The 20,049-nt window shown below is 54.5% G+C and overlaps 7 protein-coding genes across 7 annotated transcripts, besides 2 other annotated features; 4 read left to right on the top strand and 3 right to left on the bottom strand.

The window, feature by feature from the left end:
- Positions 1 to 193: 193 nt before the first annotated feature.
- On the bottom strand, positions 194 to 1,693 carry EKO05_0008649 (multidrug transporter; the record flags this gene model as incomplete). Its single annotated transcript, XM_038941770.1, has 2 exons — positions 194 to 1,496; positions 1,548 to 1,693. 2 exons carry the CDS (start codon positions 1,691 to 1,693, stop codon positions 194 to 196), a joined length of 1,449 nt encoding a protein of 482 aa, XP_038796186.1.
- Positions 1,694 to 2,348: 655 nt separating this feature from the next.
- EKO05_0008648 (uncharacterized protein) lies at positions 2,349 to 3,931 on the top strand (the record flags this gene model as incomplete). The annotated part of the gene is made up of 2 exons (XM_038941586.1): positions 2,349 to 2,605; positions 2,662 to 3,931. The coding sequence occupies 2 exons, from the start codon at positions 2,349 to 2,351 to the stop codon at positions 3,929 to 3,931; spliced, it is 1,527 nt and encodes a 508-aa protein (XP_038796185.1).
- Positions 3,547 to 3,579: a tandem repeat.
- A 537-nt stretch (positions 3,932 to 4,468) lies between the features above and the next one.
- On the top strand, positions 4,469 to 5,554 carry EKO05_0008647 (uncharacterized protein; the record flags this gene model as incomplete). Its single annotated transcript, XM_038941581.1, has 3 exons — positions 4,469 to 4,784; positions 4,835 to 5,392; positions 5,442 to 5,554. 3 exons carry the CDS (start codon positions 4,469 to 4,471, stop codon positions 5,552 to 5,554), a joined length of 987 nt encoding a protein of 328 aa, XP_038796184.1.
- Positions 5,555 to 5,985: 431 nt separating this feature from the next.
- On the top strand, positions 5,986 to 7,285 carry EKO05_0008646 (uncharacterized protein; the record flags this gene model as incomplete). Its single annotated transcript, XM_038941538.1, has 3 exons — positions 5,986 to 6,025; positions 6,077 to 6,097; positions 6,144 to 7,285. The coding sequence occupies 3 exons, from the start codon at positions 5,986 to 5,988 to the stop codon at positions 7,283 to 7,285; spliced, it is 1,203 nt and encodes a 400-aa protein (XP_038796183.1).
- Positions 7,286 to 7,511: 226 nt separating this feature from the next.
- Positions 7,512 to 7,547: a tandem repeat.
- A 127-nt stretch (positions 7,548 to 7,674) lies between these two features.
- EKO05_0008645 (uncharacterized protein) lies at positions 7,675 to 8,799 on the bottom strand (the record flags this gene model as incomplete). Its single annotated transcript, XM_038946587.1, has 1 exon — positions 7,675 to 8,799. The coding sequence occupies one exon, from the start codon at positions 8,797 to 8,799 to the stop codon at positions 7,675 to 7,677; it is 1,125 nt and encodes a 374-aa protein (XP_038796182.1).
- Positions 8,800 to 9,193: 394 nt separating this feature from the next.
- On the bottom strand, positions 9,194 to 14,347 carry EKO05_0008644 (uncharacterized protein; the record flags this gene model as incomplete). The annotated part of the gene is made up of 1 exon (XM_038946586.1): positions 9,194 to 14,347. The coding sequence occupies one exon, from the start codon at positions 14,345 to 14,347 to the stop codon at positions 9,194 to 9,196; it is 5,154 nt and encodes a 1,717-aa protein (XP_038796181.1).
- Positions 14,348 to 14,974: 627 nt separating this feature from the next.
- EKO05_0008643 (uncharacterized protein) lies at positions 14,975 to 19,608 on the top strand (the record flags this gene model as incomplete). The annotated part of the gene is made up of 3 exons (XM_038941635.1): positions 14,975 to 15,149; positions 15,208 to 16,277; positions 16,324 to 19,608. 3 exons carry the CDS (start codon positions 14,975 to 14,977, stop codon positions 19,606 to 19,608), a joined length of 4,530 nt encoding a protein of 1,509 aa, XP_038796180.1.
- Between the last annotated feature and the right edge of the window lie 441 nt (positions 19,609 to 20,049).

Below are 20,049 nucleotides of genomic sequence, written 5' to 3'. Positions count from 1 at the left end.
CGGTGTGATCGTCGCTAGTAAGTGTGTGGCGGTGATATCCAGTATTGGGGAAAGGGGATTCTGATTCTACAAGGCGTATGGCAGAGACTGGCTTTCTGAGATAAACAATGCGTCGTAATTCAAACTACAATCGGGGTATATAACTTTTCACACTCGCGCTCAAACAAACAGACTGGTTTCGAGAATCTCGTCCTCACTTCTCCTCAGCTGCTTCGCGCTTCTTCCTCCACTGCGGCCCTTTCCTGATCTCCAAAAACATCAGCGGCACCAGCGACGCGCAAATGCCACCCCAAAACGTGTACGTCCACCCGTCACCCAGTTTGCTCGTCATGCGATCGATGACCGACACAAGAATCGCCGCCAACGAACACCTGACCAGGTTCGTGCATGCTGTGGCGCCTGAGCTTCTCGACTGCAAAATGTCAATGTTCAGCGTCATGGTGGTGTTGAGGATACCCATGCTTGTCCATCCCAACAGCACCCCAAGGCACAGCGGCGCCGCCATGGGCGCTTCTGCCTGGATGGTCCATCCCCAGCCAATGACGCACATGACGAAAAGAGTCAAGTAGTAAGGCATGAGTCGCAGGCGAGCGTGCTCGATGGTGAAGGAATCGCCAGAGCGCTTCTTGATACGGTCGTATTCCCAGTCCAGTGCCTTGCCGGTCACAGTGCTGCCGATGATCATACCAGCGCCAGTGGGCAGGTAGCAGAGCCCGAGCACTGTTTCGGAGAGGTGCGGATAGATCTTAGCAAAAGAGGAGGAAATGGTGGCTGTGATGGTGTAGTTCACGGCGTAGACAATGCCAGTAAAGGTGAGCAGGACGATGACGTCCGGATAGGTGAAGAGGACGAATGGATTGACAGAGTGCTTCGGCTTTGCGCGAGACTCGGTGTCAGCAGCTTCCTGGGTAGCTTTGCGGCCAACGATGGGGATGATGGCTCGGGAGTGGCGAGGGACGGGAATGCTTCCGTTTCCTGCGATGGAGCGGAGGGTCTCTGGTAGGAAAAGGGCGATGAGGACGAGGCAGGCAGCGACCATGATGACAATGCTCCAGAATATCGACCGCCAGCCAAGTCCCTGAGAAAGGGCACCGCCCATGGCAGGCGCGATGCATGGCGCAACCATGGGACCCAGATTAAAAGTTGCAAAGTATCCTCCTCTCTCCCTGCTTGTTGATATATCTCCTATCACGCCAGCTCCGAGAGCGATGGTACTGGCGCTCCCCCCAGACTGGAAGCATCGTAGGAAAAGAAGGAGCCAGAACTGATCCGTTGGACATAGAGCAAGTCCGATACTTGCAGCTACAAGGATACCAAGGCATCCGAGGAAGACCAGTCGTCGGCCATACCTGTCGCTGATTGGACCCCAGAGCATAGGCGAGATGCCCTGGAACACGAGGTACACTGTGACAGTCTGGTTGACGTCGTCGACTGTTTGGTGGAAGGCCTTTGCTATGGTTGGTATAGCTGGGAAGTAGATATTGGCTGGCAGAGGGCTAAATGGACTTGTCAGCTAATGTTGATCAAGCCCGGCATCTTCAACGTACCTGTAGAACCCAGCCAAGGCAACCATAGCAACAATCCACCACTTCTCTTTATTGGTGTAAATGCTATACGCCTCGTCGGTCCCAACAGCCAGCTCCAATTCCTCACCCACCTCCTTGTCGATCTTTTTGGGCTCAGCAGCGGCCATGACAGCGTACTTTCACGGAAATTGCGAGACGAAGAACTCTCTTTCAAAATCCCACACGATAATGCTCCCATCATTACTCTTTAGTCTCAGCATCTCGGAGCATCTGTCGCCGCAATCCTATAGGAATGACGGGAGACAGCTTCCGACCGGCGAGGTATCGGCAAAGTCGTCCGACAACAGCGTTTGACCAAAATGGGAGCAGAGCGCTAAACCACAACTGGCTACGCAAGCGCCACATGGAATCGAAAAGGAAAAGTCAACCGTCCAGACTCGCTAAAACCCGGCGACGACACTGAGATGCGCGCGGGTGTGGCCGACGTGCATTGCGGGCAAGACGGCTGCTGGGACAAGGCCGGACGGGAAAGGTTTTGCGCACCACGGAAAATAATGGGGAGTCACGCCCCAAACGGGTATCGAAGCGGGAAAAGATTCTGGGCTGCTGATAGAGGCAAAACTGGTTCACGTCTACAGCAGCTGAATTATTTTTTCTTCGAAGAAACCTCGTCATCCGCATCGCATCTGCAGTGGTTCGCAGGAAGAAGGTTCCATCATTGTTGCATCTCTTGACGCGCTACACTCCACATAGGTTTCTTCGTACCAGGTTCCTGGAAACTGACGCCTGCACTCCGCCTGGACGTCTCAGGATTCAGCAGCCATGGTTGTTCCCATGATAGCAGCGTCGGAGGAAGAGCTGGGGAAGATTCAAATTGGCAAGAGTGGTTCCCCAGGTACCTCACCCCATCGAAGCAAAGCATCAAGAGTCAGAGGACTGGATGGCCTACTCAATCTGCTAGCGAAACGCGGAGATGTCGAACTGCAAGGCGCAATACCAGTGCCCTACGATGAGAGGACGGAGACGAACTTTTTCAACATCTTCACGCTGTGGTTCTGTATGAGCTGCAACCCCCTGCCGTAAGCCACAGGATCGAAGATGATGAGGAGAGAGCTGCTGCTGATGTGCAGTATAGAGTTACCTTTGGCATGGTAGGAACCGCGTCTTTCGGTCTGAACTTGCGGGATGCATCGCTCGTCATCTTGTTCTTCACCTTGATATCGACGGTGCCCGTTGCGTACTTTTGCACATTTGGGCCCAAGACTGGTATGCGTCAACTGGTGCAAGCCCGCTTCGCCTTTGGGAAGTACTTTGTGTCGCTTCTCGTGCTGTTGAACCTCGCAACACTTACCGGCTTCTGCGTGGTTGATGCCACGATTGGTGGCCAGGCACTGTCTGCCGTAATGGAAGGCCGAACTATCAACGCCACAATCGGCATCGTCATCATTTCCCTGCTCGCTATGCTCGTCGCATTCTGCGGATTCCGCATTCTGCATCATTACGAGCGCTGGGCGTGGATCCCTGCCGTCATCGCGCTGGTCATTGCTGCGGGATGTGGTGGTGAAGGGCTGAAGCAACAAGTAGAGGCTCCCGCTGCGAGCGCCCAACAAATCCTGTCTTTCGGTGGCCTGGTCGCGAGTTTCATGCTCCCCTGGGCCGCGCTCGCGAGCGACTTCAGCACTTACATGCACCCCAAGGCTCCATCCTCCCGCATCGCCTTGTACACCTACGCGGGGCTCGCGCTGCCAACTATCCTGCTCATGACGCTGGGAGCGGCCATGGGCGGTGCAGTGCCCAACGTTCCGTCTTGGGAAGCAGGCTACGAGCTCAACGCTGCCAGTGGTGTGTTGGCAGCCATGCTGCACCCCGCTGGTGGTTTCGGACGGTTCGTCACCGTCGTCCTCGCATTCAGCATGTTGGGTAACCTGTCGGCGACCATGTACGCCATCACGCTGAACTTCCAGATGGCGCTTCCATGGTTCTTCCGCATCCCGCGCGTGCTCTACGCCGTGCTGATTACCGGCATCGTCATCGGCGTCGCCATCCCAGCGGCCAAATCATTCTTCTTGAACCTCGAGAACTTCCTGGGCCTCATTGGGTACTGGGCTGCAGCGTTTATTGGCGTTGTGCTCACTGAGCACCTGGTCTTCCGGAAAGGAAGCCTTGCCGCATACACCAAGGACGAGGGTGCTTGGGACGACACGACGAAGCTCCCTCCAGGCTTTGCTGCTGTTGGGGCTGCCGTGCTTTGCTTTGGGCTGGTGATTCCAGGGATGAGCCAGACTTGGTTTGTGGGGCCGATTGCGGAGAAGACCGGGGATATTGGTTTCGAGGTCGCTTTGGTGTTGTCAGCTGTGCTGTATGTTCCCTTCAGGATGATGGAGCGCAAAAAGTATGGAAGGTAGCTGCTCTGGGTCGATGTGTATTCCTCGAACTTGGTACCATGACCCAACACCAGGCATTTCAAGCAAGCCAATACCGATCCAAGATTGGCAGCTCAATCGTTTGACATGTGACGAGTCGCTAGTAGCTATGCGTGATGCCCGGCTTCTCAGAAGATTGCATGTGGACGCCATGGGGTATGCTTTGCCGAGGTTGTGCATGCAACCCCGGAATGCGCCATGAGCTCACAGGCGTGCGGACCGCAATCCGACTCTCCACAATGACTCTGGATCCGCACGCTGCAACAGAGTCTGATGTGAATCGGAGGCCTGGTTGAGACTTGAACCTCTTCTGCCCCTCCTTTATTCTTTCTCCTTTCTCCTTTCTCCGTTCTCCGTTCCCCCTTCTCCCTTCTCCCTTCTCCCTTCTCCCTTCTCCCTTCTCCCTTCTCCGTTCTCCAGTCTCCGTTCTCCAGTCTCTCCTCACGACACAATAGCACGGCCAAGCCAGGCGCTACAACCGTTTCACCCCACCCAAGACGACGCGGAGCCATCGACACCATGTCTGAGATCAAGCAGGAGGCGCAGGTAAAGCTCGCCGAGTCGACGCAGTCCCTCCCGCCGAGCACGGCAGCGCAGCAGAGCGACAATGTTGCCCACGCTCTGGCCGGTGCGGGCGGAGGCCTGCTGTCCATGGCGCTGACGTACCCCCTCATCACCCTCTCCACACGCGCCCAGGTCGAGTCGAAGCGCGCCCAGTCGTCGACGCTGGGAGCTGCGCGCCGCATCATCAAGCGCGAGGGCATCACGGGGCTGTACGCAGGCCTGGACTCTGCGCTGTTCGGCATCACCGTCACCAACTTCGTCTACTACTACTGTGCGTCCGCGGTCGTGATGCTACTAGCAAGACACTTACTGGCTGCGCAGGGTATGAATGGACCCGCGCTTTCTTCGAAAACGCCGCACTCAAGGCCGGTCGCGCCTCCAAGAAGCTCACCACCATCGAGTCCATGATCGCCGGCGCCATCGCGGGTTCAGCCACGGTCCTCCTGACCAACCCCATCTGGGTCGTCAACACGCGCATGACCACGCGCAAGTCCGAGTCGGACGAGCAGCTGCTCCCCGGCTCCACGCCCGCCAGAGCCCCCTCCACCCTCGCCACGCTGCTGGCTCTGATCCGCGAGGAAGGCCCGCTGCGCCTCTTCGCCGGCGTTGCCCCTGCGCTGGTGCTGGTCATCAACCCCATCCTGCAGTACACCGTCTTCGAGCAGATGAAGAACGCGCTCGAGAAGAAGAGGCGTGTCATGCCCAAGGACGCCTTCTTCCTGGGCGCCCTGGGCAAGCTGCTTGCGACGAGCATCACGTACCCCTACATCACCGTGAAGAGCAGGATGCACGTTGCGGGCAAGGACGGACCCAGGGAGAGCATGTTGACCACCTTCAAGAGGATCATCAACGAGGAGGGCTACAGCGGACTGTACGGAGGTGAGTGTGCTGAGGCTGGCGAGACAGACTGCTGGCTAACCACTGGCAGGCATTGGCCCCAAGGTCACCCAGAGCGTCATCACTGCTGCGTTCCTGTTCGCCTTCAAGGACGTGCTCTACGCCTACACCGTCCAGGCACGCAAGAAGCTGGCCAGCAAGTAAGCGTGCAACGATTCTGCTGAAAGAGTTTCAGAGACTGTCCAACGCTGCTGTCAGGAATGCACAAAGGTGTAGTGTACAAAGCTGCGACTGTGCGACTGTCGAGAGGGGTTAGGTGCTCGAATACGGCAACACTAGGTAGGAAACGTTGATATTCTGTATATACCCTGGAATTTGTATTCTTTTTTTTTACTGGTATGATACGTACGAATGTGTTTATAACCATAGCCGCCCTATCTGGCAAACGTCGGCTGTTTACCCGGCTTTACGGTACATGTCTCATTGCGGGGCGCCTTCCCATTTAACCACCACTCCACTTCACAAAAGCAATGCGGACGCACGTCTTCCGCTTCCCACCTGACAGCCAAAGTACAAATGTCCTGCCTCCGTCTAACCAGCACAAACTCAAGTCTCTCTGAGCGTACCCATCCACCATGACGTCTGAGCCCTTCACACTGCGCTGGGGCATTCTAGGTATTTCTCGTCCAACACCAACATGCAGATACAGAATTGACAAGCTCCCAGCAACCGGTGGAATTGCAAAAAGTACTTCCTCACGCCCTGCTCCCCCTCACTCCCCTTACCCTCACAGCTTTCACCAAGGACCTGCTCGTCGATCCCTCGACCCGCGACGCCAACGACGTCCGCCATGTCATCGCAGCCGCCGCTTCATCGTCCTCTGCATCCCGCGCAACAGACTTCCTCCGCGAGGTCGGCGCTCCCGACTCAGCAAAAGCCTACGGCTCCTACCGCGATCTGGTCAAGGATGCTCATGTCGACATCATCTACATCGCTACGCCCCACTCCCACCACTACCAGCACACGCGCCTGGCTCTCGAAGCTGCCAAGCATGTACTCGTTGAGAAGCCTACCACAGTCAATTCCGAGCAGGCTCGCATCTTATTCGATCTAGCCAAGGAGAAGAAGTTGTTCCTGATGGAAGCAGTGTGGACGCGCTTCTTCCCCCTCACGCGGGAGATTCAAGATTTCGTTTCCGCCGGCCGACTCGGGGAGATCAAGCGCGTGTACGCAGATCTGAGCTTCTGGAACGACGTGGAGCGGGAGTTTGGAAAGGAGCATAGGATGGTCAACACGGACTTGGCTGGGGGCGCGCTGCTGGATCTGGGAGTCTACAGCTTGACGTGGGTGTTCCTGGTGCTGTACCACCTCCAAGGCGACGCGAAGAAAAAGAATCCAGTCGTCAAAGGCGCGATGAGTTTATATGGAGAAACAGGGTGCGACGAGATGACGTCCATCATCCTAGACTTCCCCGGCGCGAACGTAGGGACCAAAGAGGGAGAACAAGGCAACGGTGATGCGCACGCAATTGCACTGACCAACATAAGAGTCAGCCACGATCCCAACACCGCTCACCCATCCGCAGACCCCGTACGAATCCAAGGCACCCACGGCGACATCTCAATCGCCGCCCCCTCGTACCGCCCACTGTCCTACACCCTCATCCCAGCGCAAAACACCAACCGCGGAAAGCTTGCAGACTTTTCGTACCAACGCAAGGACTTTGAGGTCCCGGGAGACGGGCACGGCATGTTCTGGGAAGCTGATGAGTGCGCGCGCTGCATCAGGGATGGGAAGCTGGAGAGCGATGTAATGGGCTGGGAGGAGAGCGAGGCGGTTATGCAAGTCATGGATGAAGTGAGGAGGCAGGGTGGGTTGAAGTATCCCGAGGCGATTGAGAGTGTGGGGTACCCGCTTGAGGGGGTTGGGATCTGACTCCGACGAGTTGTGTCGGATTGAGTATCACATTGCAGGGGCGCGGGTGGTGGAGAGTTTATTTTTTGTATTGCAGCTTAGCTTGAAGCGTGGAGCGTGGAAGAAAGTGAGCCCGCAGAGCTATGTCCTTCCAGTGCTCTTGCTAAGCCATCGTGGAACCTCCGCAGTATCCTCCAACCGAGTGTCAAATACCATTACGTACGAGTCATACGTCTTACCACTGGTGTCCATCTGCACTTCCATCTCCATCTCCATCTTCATCCAGACAGTCAGGACACGCTACCAAGCACGCGACAGCAAGCCCCCATCGAAGTCGTGCCCAAGCGTCAGAATCCTCAGAATCCTCCCCAAACCCCCCAACCCACACACACGGCAAATCCACCCCCTCCTTAACCTCCCGTAGCAACTCCAGGCACCACGGCCGGAAACGACGCGTGGCCCGGACCCGTGGACGCCACGACGGTGCTCAACGTCGTCTTGCTCGTCGCGACCCCAAGCACCGCGCTAGCTAGAGTCGACGTCCCCGACGGACAGTAGTGCAGTTCGCAGTCGGACGAGCGGGGCGCGATGGCCTCCATGTGGTGATCGGGCACGATGGGTTGGCCGGGGCCGCGCCACCAGTCGATTGGGACGCCGGCGTTGCGGGTGTTGATTGTTGGGGTAGTGACCTGGGGAGGGACGGCGGGGCGTTGGGTCGTGTAGGGTTCTGTGGGCGGGATGACGGGGTGGGTGGTCGGAAGAGGGGTGGACGAGGTGGTGGACACGGAGCGTGTGTTGGTCGGGCAGTAGTGGCGGTTGCAGTCGATGGTGTAGGAGGGGACAGGGCCGCGCCAGTGTGAGGGACGGGCAGTGGTGGAGGGTGGGAGAGTCGAGATGGGCAGGATGAAGAAGATGGCTTCGCTGGTCTCGCTGGGGATGTCTGTCACGGCGGTACCTGTGCTGGTTGGTTCTGGAGGAGCGTCGTACTGCGTGCCGTCGATGAGCTCGGTGGGAATCGGGAGGATGTTCATGGTTGCGTCGCCAGTCTCACCGGGGACGGGAATGTCAGGGCGTGAGTTGAAGAACTCTGGTGGCGGGACGCGAAGAGCTACAGCCATGTCAACAAAACGAGGAATGTCGATGCTGACTTCGCCAGTCCTAGCGGGAACATCTTCGATGGTGGGTGCAGGCGTAGCACGAACAAAGTCCGCGATCCGGCGCTGGATACGCTTGCCGCCGTCTTGACCGCACGGATAACCATCGCGCCAACACGGAACTGAGGTGGTAGGCTTGGGGAAGAACGTGTTGGCGTATACAGGAGACTGCGTGACCGGGGCCGTGACAGGCAAGACCTGAGACAAGCCGTTGCCCGCGGTCTCGTTGACGGGCAGCTTGGTGTACGAAGTGGAAAATGTGTCGTACACTACAGGAGCTAAGCCAGTGCGGTTGTTCAAGATGAGCGGGTCATTGCCATTCTGAGCAGTAGCGAGGCTGGCAAAGCCAATGATGCTGAAAGTGAGGTTGTTGACCTTCATCTTGACTGGACCAAGATGCGGGTTGAGAGTGGGAAGATGTGAAGAGGGGTGGAGAGAGAGACGAGATTGAGGCTGAGAGGATTTTATACCTACTGTGCGCACAAACGGTACCAAGACAACCTTCACCTGCTGTCCTCGATGGTTCTAGCAACAAAGTTTGGGCGCAGTGAAAAAATACGTCGTGACGTAGCTTGCAAACGGAGATAGAAATGGTAGGTGAAAGTGAAGAAAGAATGAAGAGATGCATATCACGAAGGGCTACTTAGCAAGGAGATTATGCAGAGATGTCTATAAAATGCTACAGGACCAGGATATAGATAAGATGAAACGCCATGCTATGTATCACTCATCTTGGACACGGACCGTCCTTGGATCAACGAAAAGTCGGTCTAAATCAAATCAAGAGGTTCTTCGTAAAACTGTCCAATGCTGCACGGTACTGCTGGCTGTACTCGATAGCAATCTGCTGATTGTACCAATTGTGCCTCGCGTTATGGTCCGCCACCAGGTTGTGTGCCAGCTCGTGACAATAGGTGAAAAACCAGCTGTCCAGGGCTCGCAATCGACCCTCCCGGTCACCAAAGTTTGGCGCATGCAGCGCCATGAACCACGCCAGGTTGAAGAATAGACTGCCGTTCAGGTTGAAAGCGACGGTATTGGATTTCTTGTCGAGAAAGATATTGACAGCTGCGGGGTTGACCTGGAATATGCCAGTCAACCCAAAGATGAGAGGAAGGAAGCTATTCAGCTGTGACTGCAATTCTGCAGGTGGCGCAGCTTCGTCGCGGCCGTAGTATATGTCGACGTGTCTGCCATTGAACGGAACAGAAAATGCCTTGTGGAGGTTTTCCCACTGCTCACCATTGCAGTAACCGCCTCTGTCGAGTTCTGTTGGATCTTGGTGATGCTTGGTATTGATATTCTGTTGGCCAGCTGGCCTGCACTCCTTGATCGCATTCTGGATGTTTGATTTTGTCGCCTGAATATCGCGACTGATCTGAGGCCCGTCGGTGCCCTTGGTCTCAGGCGCCGGCGCATTCTTGAAGCCAAGCTTCTTCGCCCAGTTGTTGATCAGACCATTGTCCATCGATTGACGGTTATTGTTAGCAATCTCCATCGAGGTATCTGGACTGTTACCGAATGCACCAGGCATGTTGTTAGATCTCTCAGGAGTCGAGGGTGGCGGGATATTCTCAGTGTCTCCTGTCTTGGCAACAGCAGATTTCGCTTGCTCCGCCGCACGCTGACGATCTTCCTGCTCCTGCTCTACTTCTTGCTGCTTTGCAATGCGGGCCTCGTGTTCTTTTCGGCGAAGGATACGCTCGACATTGATACCCTTTTGTTGCAGCCTTCGCAATGGCTCTGTAAGGATACGCTCCAAAGCGATTGTGTCGTTCTGTTTCGGTCGCAGAACCAAGAGCCTGACAAGTTCTTTCGAGACCTCATACAAGTCATACTTCGGCGTGATGCTTAACACATATCCAGCAGCCCGCATCTTGAGGATGATTGCTGTCTTCTTAGACGAGGTTGCAACGTTGCGGTCTGCGAGTGAGTAACGTATAGAGATGTCTGACACGCAGTGTACGGTCAAATTGGATGCAAGCCACTTTGCATCGTGCCGGATGGCCTTCGATGAGCCATCACGCTCATACTCGTGAAGAAATAGCCGAGCACGCTCCAAGATATCCTTGCGCAGACCAATGGCAGGACTCTGGTCGCGAGCTACTGCACCGATAGTTTGGTTGGTCTTGACAAGGTCCGATACCTTGGGCGCACCGAAGCGCAAGTAGAACTCCTCCAGTACTTCTTCTTGTGGAGCGGCGATGATATAATCGCGGAATCTGTACAGATGGTTGACATCGTCGATGATGACAATCTCTTTGGCGCTATTCAGCGACCACTCGCGATGCACGCCTGGCTCATCAAAGTCATCCAAATCATCCTCTGCCGGTTCCTCTTTCTTAGAATCTTCCTTGATATCTCTATACCCCAGCAGTATTCTTGATGCCACCAGCTTCTCGACAAGCGCCTTGTCTTTCCACAGAGTAGGTGCATGCTCAGCCAGCTTTCGAAGCAAGTCAAGGTATTTCTCTTGGCCGATAGTGTTAAGAAAGCGACCTGGTTTGAATGTAAGAAGCTCTGCTAGGTCGCGAATGCTAGGCTCGTGCTTCGCTCCGATTTTCAACAGGAATGCTGTAGCCTCCGCGCCGTAATGGACGTAATCAAGAATACCTCGATACTCTTGATCACGACCAACGAACACGTGCTCCGGGGGGTTATAGTGGTGGATTCGCATCTCGGTCTTGCCCGTCTGTCGCTTTGAACTGTCCTCAAAGCCACTGCAGCCTGGATCAAGGTAGTAGCTCCGAAAAATGGGTACAATGTTGGCAGTCGACAGGCTGTTCAAATGTCCACGAGATTGATCCAACTCAGCTCCTCTGCTGGCAAAGTATGCAAACTGCATCTCTGCCTCGATTTTGCTCTTTGGTGGCGCCTTGAGTAATTGCTGAACGCAAGGTGCAATTGCCGGGTCTCGTTTGACTCCAAGCTTCTCGGCATGTGGACGAAGGTCAGATCTTAGAATGGCAAAGCCCAAGCATGCTGAGTTCTCGTTCATGTAGCATTGGAAGGGTGCAACGAGGTTCGGAAAGGGTGCTTGCTCTGTCGGCAGGATTGGAAGAGTGAGAGCCGCGAACTTGGCCACTTCTGCACCGTAGTTGTTCTTGTAGTAGTTCTGCAAGAAGTAGTCCAAAGTCTGCAGATACAGTTGTTGATCGCTAGCTTGACCGGCGCGGTGGAGAACGTTCGCAATGGTGGCAGAGTCAGGCCATTGCCTCAAACCGAGGCGGAGAAGAAGCGCACCTTCGCGTGAACTGGATTTGAATTCGAATGGCAGCTTGGCCTGTGTCAAACCAAGCAATAACATAGCTTGATCCGGGGCATAAAGCTCTGAAGCTTTAAACACCTGCCCCGTTTTGACCAATTTCCCTTCCCCGGGCAAGAACGGCGTTTCTCGCAGTCGATCCAGGTCTTTCTTTGGTATCTCGTCAATAACCGACGCAAAGTATTTGATCAAATCAACGTGATTCCAAGATGATTTCTCGGAACCAGAAGCAGCTTCGTTGTTTCGCATTCTGTCAAACACCATAGGTAGATCAATGGTCTTCCGAACACCAAGAGCTTGTAGGAACTTCTCTTTCGACCCAGCGAAAGGCTTCACTGTAGGCAGGTCGTCGAACAACTTTACAGTGGGAAAGTAAGATTCCTGTGGCCGTCGTAGGCCAACTTTGGTGGGCATGATGGCATGTGGAGTGAGGATCTTCACAACTGTTTCCTTTGAGGTGCCGTCAAGCTGTTCCCAGCACTTCGATGCCAGGCTGAGTACTGATAACGCTAGTGTGTCGGAAGTAGTGAAGTCTGTCAGCTGCGGCGGTGTTGTGAGGTGCCGAAGCCAACGTACCATCGACAGCTCAATCCAGCCAAACATTTGCAGCTGCTTGGCTGTCATATTCTTCGTGAAGACGAATGGTATGGTATCAGCTGGCAACGGCAACGTTGGTGTGATCCTGGCCGGGTTCACGTATGTGCTAATATCCCCAAGAGCAAGAATTCTGCCCGAGTTTTTGTCTGGTTGAACGTCGATGTTTGCCACGGTGTTCTCGAACAAGCTGCGCGATCCAGGGATGTCGATTTCGCCATTCTCGAGTTTCGCGCCACACCACCGTAGAAACTCGCCTAGTTCCTCTTCATTGAGCGCACGGGATTCTAGCCCGTGGCGAATATCTTGCATTGTGAGTTCAGTAATGAACCCGCGCCTATGCAAGCTGAGCATAAATGTAACAGCTTCAGTAGCGAGCTGCTGAGGTACCATAGGAACTTCGCCAAGAAAGCTCAGCGTCTCTGCAGGCATGCGTACGTTCCTACTAGCCATAACGCCCTTGGTGGAAAGAATGGCAATCGAGCGTTCTTTCGAGCAGCTCCAGAAGGCTTCATCAATCTTCTCACCCAGCGCTGTCGATGGATGGGAAGCATTCGCTGTGAATTGCTGCAAGGTGTATATAGCTCTTGGCACCAGGGCATCCACGGATTCCGCCTTGACGCGGGCTTGAATCTCAGCCATCTCAGACAAGTAAGATATGCGGCACGCTAAGCCAGCTACGCGCAAGAGTTCAATGTTCCAGGTGGATATGTATCGTGCGTTCATATCAACATTTTCTCTCTCGACTGTAGGAATGAGTGAGGGAGCTGAGATGTGGGCAAGGTAACCTGTGGTCTGAGCCGTTGGAAATCCAATAAAGATGCGACCGGATTTTGTAGGTAGTACTTCCGCAAATATCTTCGCGGACAATTCTGCGGTGCTTCCGGAGCCGGTCGAGAGCATAGCTGATGGGTCTTGATAAGGCGAAGTCAACAGAGCGATCTTCGTTGACTTTGGTGGTGACTTCTTCGTGGCCCGTTCGATCTCGGCAGCAAATTTTTGCGACACCTTTGTAGAAGCCTCTACGGTGTACACTTGCAAAAAAATCGTGCCCTTTGACTCGCCTGCAACAGCCTGGTCCGAGCCGAGTTTCTCTGTCGGTATTGGTTTCGCAGCTTTCACAATGGGTGGTGGGGCTGGAGCAGAGAACTTTGAGAAGAAGCTCCTCAAGGTAGTTCCCGCATTGCGGACTTCTTGCTGCACTAGATCGGCAGCGCGTTTTGGGGGCAGCTGCGCCGAAGCCATCACATTGAGCCACTCCGCATCTATCTGAGAATGCTGTCGGGTGACATGTGTGACACGCATGAGACCACCCTCCGTCTCTGTCCTGAGGCCTTGCGGTACTCGGATGTCCTCCGGGGGTGAGATCTTCTTCGAGAAAGATGCAACCACGTAGTCATCCACGTGCAGCTCAATGCTCTCGAGCCCAACAAATGTCAGACTAGTTGCGAGGAATTGACATAGATCTGGTAAATTGGGCAGCTTCGAGGGGCTGTAGGAAGGCGATGCCGGATTCGCTTGCCGATAGTCTAGAGAGAAGATGGTCATCGTCGTGTCGTGACCCGCCGGAACAGATGCTATCTTGGTAGAAAGCGTGTTGCCTTTCCAATAGAACGCCATAGTCTTATCTCCAGATACTACAAAAGGCTCGTCACAATCGGCGAAGACGCTGTAAAAGCCCACACCGAACGCGCCAATCTTAGTCTCGTCAGGGTTACCATCCGCGATGCTCTTTAGTCGGCTCCAGTCTGCGGTGGTAAAGGCTTGACCATTGTTGGTGACTACCAATCGCTTCAATGTATGGTTCTGAATGATGTGTCTGAGCAGTACAGGGTCCTCCGCTCCTTGGGGCGTCGGGATACTTAATGAGGGATCAGTCTCCAGCCTGATGGTGACGGTGTTGGCCTTGGCGTCCGCAGCGTTCTGTATTAACTCTCGTAATGTTGTATGCTCGCTTGAATACCGGGCTAGAACCTTGTCTATCAATGCCCTAGTGTTGACCGTAACCTCGCTGTCGAGACCATCGGCCATGGTCTGGTTGCGCAACCGCGCAAAGTCTATCGAAGCCATCTTTGTCGCTCAAAGTGGTGGCAGTAATACGTGGTTCCTTGCCTAGAAAGGTATTGCGTAGAGCTAGAGTGGCGATGTTGTTGCCTCCTGGAGGGTGTTGACGCCGGATCTACACTCGACCTGCTCGCGTACAAGATTGAGCAGGTGTGAGAAAGTAGCGATCTCTAAATGTTGCAGCAACCGCAGATATTTGGGTGTAGAGGGACCTTGTGTCAAGCAAGTATCAGGAAGAGTCTAGGTCGCTTGTGTAAGTCTTAACCGTGGTTGTGGCAAGACCGCGCGCTGAAATAACAAGAACGCACGAGCAGCGCTATGACAAAGCCTCTAATCATGCAACGCTATGCGAGAGTAAAACTCAAAGAAGAGACGAGAGAACGATGCAGTGATTGTCAAGACAAGGGCCGCCGTTTCTGACACGGCGACAAAGAAGTGGCGTTTCAGCCGGCTAGTGAGCGAAACAGGCCTAGTCTGCCTTTTGGGCTGTGACCGCCATGTAGCCAAATCTCATTGACCGACTACCGTTCACCGAGCGGTTCGCGATGCATCAAAAGGCCAACTCCACTCGCGACATACGGTAGCATTCATCCTCCTCGGCCGCCAAGTCACTCAACAGGCTCCAATGTGGCGATGGCAGCCGAGCCCCTCTCTCCGATGGACTTCATTGCCCCTGCGCGCATCAAAGCGCAGCTTCTCCCCGTCGGCCGTATCAAGCGTTCGCGCTTCTTAGCATTTGTCGACCTCCTGCGGCAGCATTCTCTTGTCCGACTTGGAGATGTTAGCCCCGATCCTCGGCCAGACAGGAGTACGAGCCCTTGAAATCGCGCCTGAGGCCAACAATTACTGATCTTGGCGTTGTGCAGATATGTTCTCTCCTTTAGCATTTCCCAATGGAACACTTCTGTATGATCTGTCAACATCACTGCCTTCAGCATCACAGCTGTCCTTGTCACCCCTTGAACAATTCCGGGAGCCACTTCTGGTGATCGGAATCGCAGATGCGACTGAATATCCATGGCTGGACGGGCCACATGCCGATGGAGACGACTCACCTGTCCAGCCCGCAGCCGACGACGAGAATGCACAGGATCTATCCTCGGCAGCTGAGATCCTCAAAGAGAATTTTCCAAAGGCTTATCATCACAGCATTATGTTGTTTGAATCCACATCTCAATCTCGGCATCCGCGCTTGCCCCAAGAGACGCTTGTAGTGCCACCAATGGCGCAGCTTAAAACCACCACTTTAAAGACTATCATGTGCGATCTGACTTCAACGCTGTTGGCAGAGTTGACGACGCTTGCTAGATCAATGCAAGCTCTGCCGACAATTGCATCGCCCGCGTCACATAGCGGATCGGCAGATAACGCTCCTAGCTGGGCCAGTCCAGACTCTGGCACTTCTCCATTTCCGAGGCGAAACTCGCAAGTTCCCACAGGCAGCAGACCTGAGTCACCCATCTCTGGTGCACAGTCAAAAGACGTGCATCGCATGTCTATGCCCGTGCTACCATCATCATCCGGGGGCCCGTTGTCGACAGACGATCTAAGAACTGGTTCGCCATCCACGCAAGGAACTCATACACCTCCGACGACCTTTGATGAAATACCAGGCGTAAACGCCCCAAACTCCCCACCTTCTAATAGCACAACGTCTGCCAAGCTTGCCAAAGATGCCAGCTCTGACCGCGTTTCTATCCAAGGCTTCGGGTCTGGTGGTGTTGGAGAGCGTGCGCGCAATAAGGGACGCGGACGAGTGAGCATCGTAATTGGCTCTCTGTACATGTGTGCGGGGCACTGGCATGAGGCTATGAGGGAGTTGACCGACGGTGCTACCAGAGCTCGAGCTTACAGTGATCACCTGTGGCAAGCGAAAGCTCTGGAGAACATCATGGTGTGCCTCTTGCTATTTGCATGGTCGGGCATGGATTTTCAAGTCAGTCTGTTGTATGCCAAACTAGTGACATCGCTTACAGGACCAGATACCTCACATTTGCTTCCCCATATACGACAAATCATCTTCGTCTAAATCGCCCGACCACACGCCATCGAACAGCGTGTCTGAAATGTCTGCACCGAGAAGACCTTCTAGTCACGAGGTGGCTCTCGAGAGCCTCAATCATCTACTCCCAGACTTGGTAAACATGATCTTGAACATGTACAGTCGAGCGGCGAACTTTGCAGGCGAAGCTATGCCGCCACTAGCGCTCTCAGAATGTGTCATCAGATTCTCTAAGCTTCTAGCCGCTATGAACCTCTCTGCAGGGTACCTTGATTATGATGCTCTTCAACACTTGGTTCGAAATACCCCGTTCGTGCAGAAGCCAAGGCTCTCGGTCCCGAGATTGAGTGTTCATCCCACACGGAACGATATTGCAACGATGCTATTCAGAGCGCTGCCGGGCCCTGTAGAGGCATCAGGAATGAACCCAACAGACCGTGTATTAGTACTTGCTGGCGTTGCATCTGTGCTGTCTTCCTTGGGCTTGCAGCGGAAGAAAGCTATTGTGATAAAGGAGTTCATTACATCACTTATACCGGGCTTGGTCCAAGCTCGGAAGATCGGCGCAGCAGAGATGGGCGTCCATCCTGCTGCTGGACTTACTGCACTCAACATGTTGAGTGGGCACCCATCTGGTGCTGGTGCCTTGAATTTTGGAGAGGCCGAGGCGGAGAATGGCATCGACGAGTTCCTTGGCCTGTTGGGGCGGATATACGGGATACCCAACTCGAAAGGTTCCTATTTCGACGCTCCAGCTTCAGAAATATTGGACTCTTCCCACGATGCGACTAGTCAACGGCTGATTGATCATATTTTGAAGATATCAACGCTGAAATCATTTGGGAGTCTGAGCTTGAAGCTGGAGGTTCTGCGAATGTGTTTGAACTTTTGCGAAGCTTTGCCGGACTTCAGCGGGGTACTTCACTTTACTGCGTTGCTGCTTCGTGTTGCAGGACCGGGAACAGCTCCAAGGCCAAACAGCACTGATGTGTTCGTCTCGCTGCCACGAGAGGAGCAAGTCAGGTTGTTCTCAAACATATCTCGCACTGTTGCAGCGGCGAACAAACTTGGCTTGCAACATATGGAGACTGAATACTGGGATGACTTCTTGCTTCGCGGGCTTTTCATTTTGGAGGAGCCCGTGCCTTTACGTTTAACACAGCATCGCTCTGCGGAGCTACAGCTGGCGACGTCCGGCAAAGAGGGCCCGTTCATCCACAACCCATGGTTGAAGAAGCCACAGACCGGCGCATCAGAGACCATCCTCGTCGCCAACGAAGATTACCGCTTTGTTCTAGCCTTGCAGAATCCGTACGACTTCGAGCTTGAGGTGCAGTCGTTGAGAATTGCTGCGGATGGTCTTGAATTCGTTGGCAAGGAAGAACACTTCCTCCTAGGTCCTTACCGGACTCAGAAGTTCCAGATCACCGGCAAGGCGCTTTCTTCAGGATCGATGAAGGTCATCGGATGCTACATCAAAGTCATTGGGTGCCGAGAGCGTTTGTTCCCTATCTTCTCGAAGCCTTGGAGGCCGACACGAGAATCGAAGATGAAGAGAATAGGTCTCAAAGCATGTCTGGGAGCCCCAGCTTCTCGACCTTCGACCGCAGTCGACCCTGCGGTTGCAAGAAAAGCACTTTCTGCGCCGCAACCGGAAACGTTGACCTTCAATGTCATCCCTGACCAGCCTATTGTTGTAGTCTCCAAGGTATCGTTACCTCAGTCAGCACTCATGGTGCTTGAAGGAGAGCGCAAACAATTTACTGTGACGGTCAGGAACACCTCGAAGACCACGGCAGTTGATTTTGTTCACGTAACCTTCCAGGACTCGGCAACAACGGCGATGCAGGCGGGTATTACAGAAAAAGGACTTCCCGTTGCCGAACTGCACGAGCTGGAGGTGCAACTAGCACATTTCCCATCTTTGCGCTGGTGCAAGAATGACGAGGAGGAGTCGTTCAATATCGCACCCGGTGCAGAAGCGAGCTTCACCATTGAAGTCGTCGGTCGTACTCACCTCACCAACGCTACCATTCAAATCAACTACGCTCATCTAGGCAAGCGAAGATCCGAGGTACAAGATCGTTTCTTCACTCGACATCTGTCCGTACCCATATCGATCACAGTCAACGCGAGTGTTCAGCTTCAGCGCCCTGATATCGTAGCGCTATCTGACGATTTTGCTTGGTTCAGCCGGAACAAACAGCCGGGTAATTCTACGGCGACGGCAACGTCTGCCTTGCTAGACAGAAACAGCAGCCACTTCCAGACCTTCTTCCAGCACATGCGCACCCTCGGCCACGACGACGAGTATTGCCTACTCCTACTTGACCTCCGCAACTCCTGGCCCAACCCGCTTTCCATCACTCTTGAGGTCCGGCCGCCATCAACACCAAACAACGGCGATGACCAGGATGATGACCAGGATGATGACTGGAGTAACGCCTACACCGTCACCGAAGTCATCCAACCCGGCCACGTACATCGCTGTGTCGTTGTCCTTCCACGCGTCTACCTCCCGGACCCCCACGCTGCCGTCCCATCACTAAACCCAGCCAACCAGCGCCAATTCGTCGTCAGTACCAGCAAGATCTCGCCCGAAACCGAGCGCGCAAGCAGAGAAGCGTTTTGGTACCGCAAAGCACTATTGAAATTCGTGCGCGGGAGCTGGGCAGAAGAAGGCAGCGGCCGCCATGGCTCCATCGAGCTGCGCAGCATCCGCTTCTCAGCGCGCATGGTCGAGGCCATCAGACTCGACGATATAGCAGTGGATATGAACATTGCTTTGTCCGATCCGCACGAAGACAACGCAGCGGTGAAGCAGCTAGGTGCCGCACGCTTCCATGCCCCCGTCGACACTTTCCTGACGCTAAAAACGCGCGTGCAAAACCGCAGTCCGCGCCCCATCTCGCCGCTGCTGAGACTGCAACCCTACCTCGCCGGCCTGCCGCACAACCTCGCGCTAGAACTGGACAAGCGACTCTCGTGGTCCGGCGTGCTGCAGGCCAAGCTCGCCGTCATACAACCCGGCGAGGCTGTCGAGTCGGAGCTGGGCGTTGTCGCGCTGTGCAGCGGGACATTTGAGTTTGGCGCTACGATTGACGAGGCGGAGATTCTCAAGGGAGAGAGCAGAGATGTGGCGAGGCCAAGGAGCAGTACGCAGACACTACTGCAGGGTGGCGATGTACTCGGCGAGCCAAAGTTGAGATCGTGGCATGCGCGGGAACCATGTATCATAGTTGCAAAGAGGGTGGTTGAAGAGTAGGGCGTTGTTACGTTGTCGAAGTACATATGCGCATGTCAGTTGATTTTTTCTCACTCAATGTGTTGATGCATTGAACTTTGGTCTCAACGTACAAGTATTGCCGGAAAAAAAAACCCCCCAGACTAGAACCTCCATGGACCAAAGGAAACACACCCCGTCAACCCCCCATCCTACCATTCCAGCAGACGACTCAGCAACCGCAGCCATCATATGCGCATCTGCTCCGCCCCAAGCTCCCTTACCCGCGCCACTGCCTCCGCACTTCCACCCGGGCCAGACTCGCCGAGGGCCAGGTTGAGTGCTGTGTGTTTGTGCGCCAGGTGGTGAGTGCGGATTCGAGGGCGTAGATATCAGGCCTGCTTGAGCCGAAGCGTCTGCGGCTTCGTTTCACCCACACCAGCGAAGGTATGGCAGGAATGAAACGAGGACGAATTCGCAAAC

The sequence above is a fragment of the Ascochyta rabiei genome, chromosome 15 (genome assembly GCF_004011695.2).
Source record: "Ascochyta rabiei chromosome 15, complete sequence".
Lineage (NCBI taxonomy): Eukaryota > Fungi > Ascomycota > Dothideomycetes > Pleosporales > Didymellaceae > Ascochyta > Ascochyta rabiei.
Note: the sequence above shows the minus strand (reverse complement) of the source record. Positions and strands in the feature narration are given on the sequence as shown.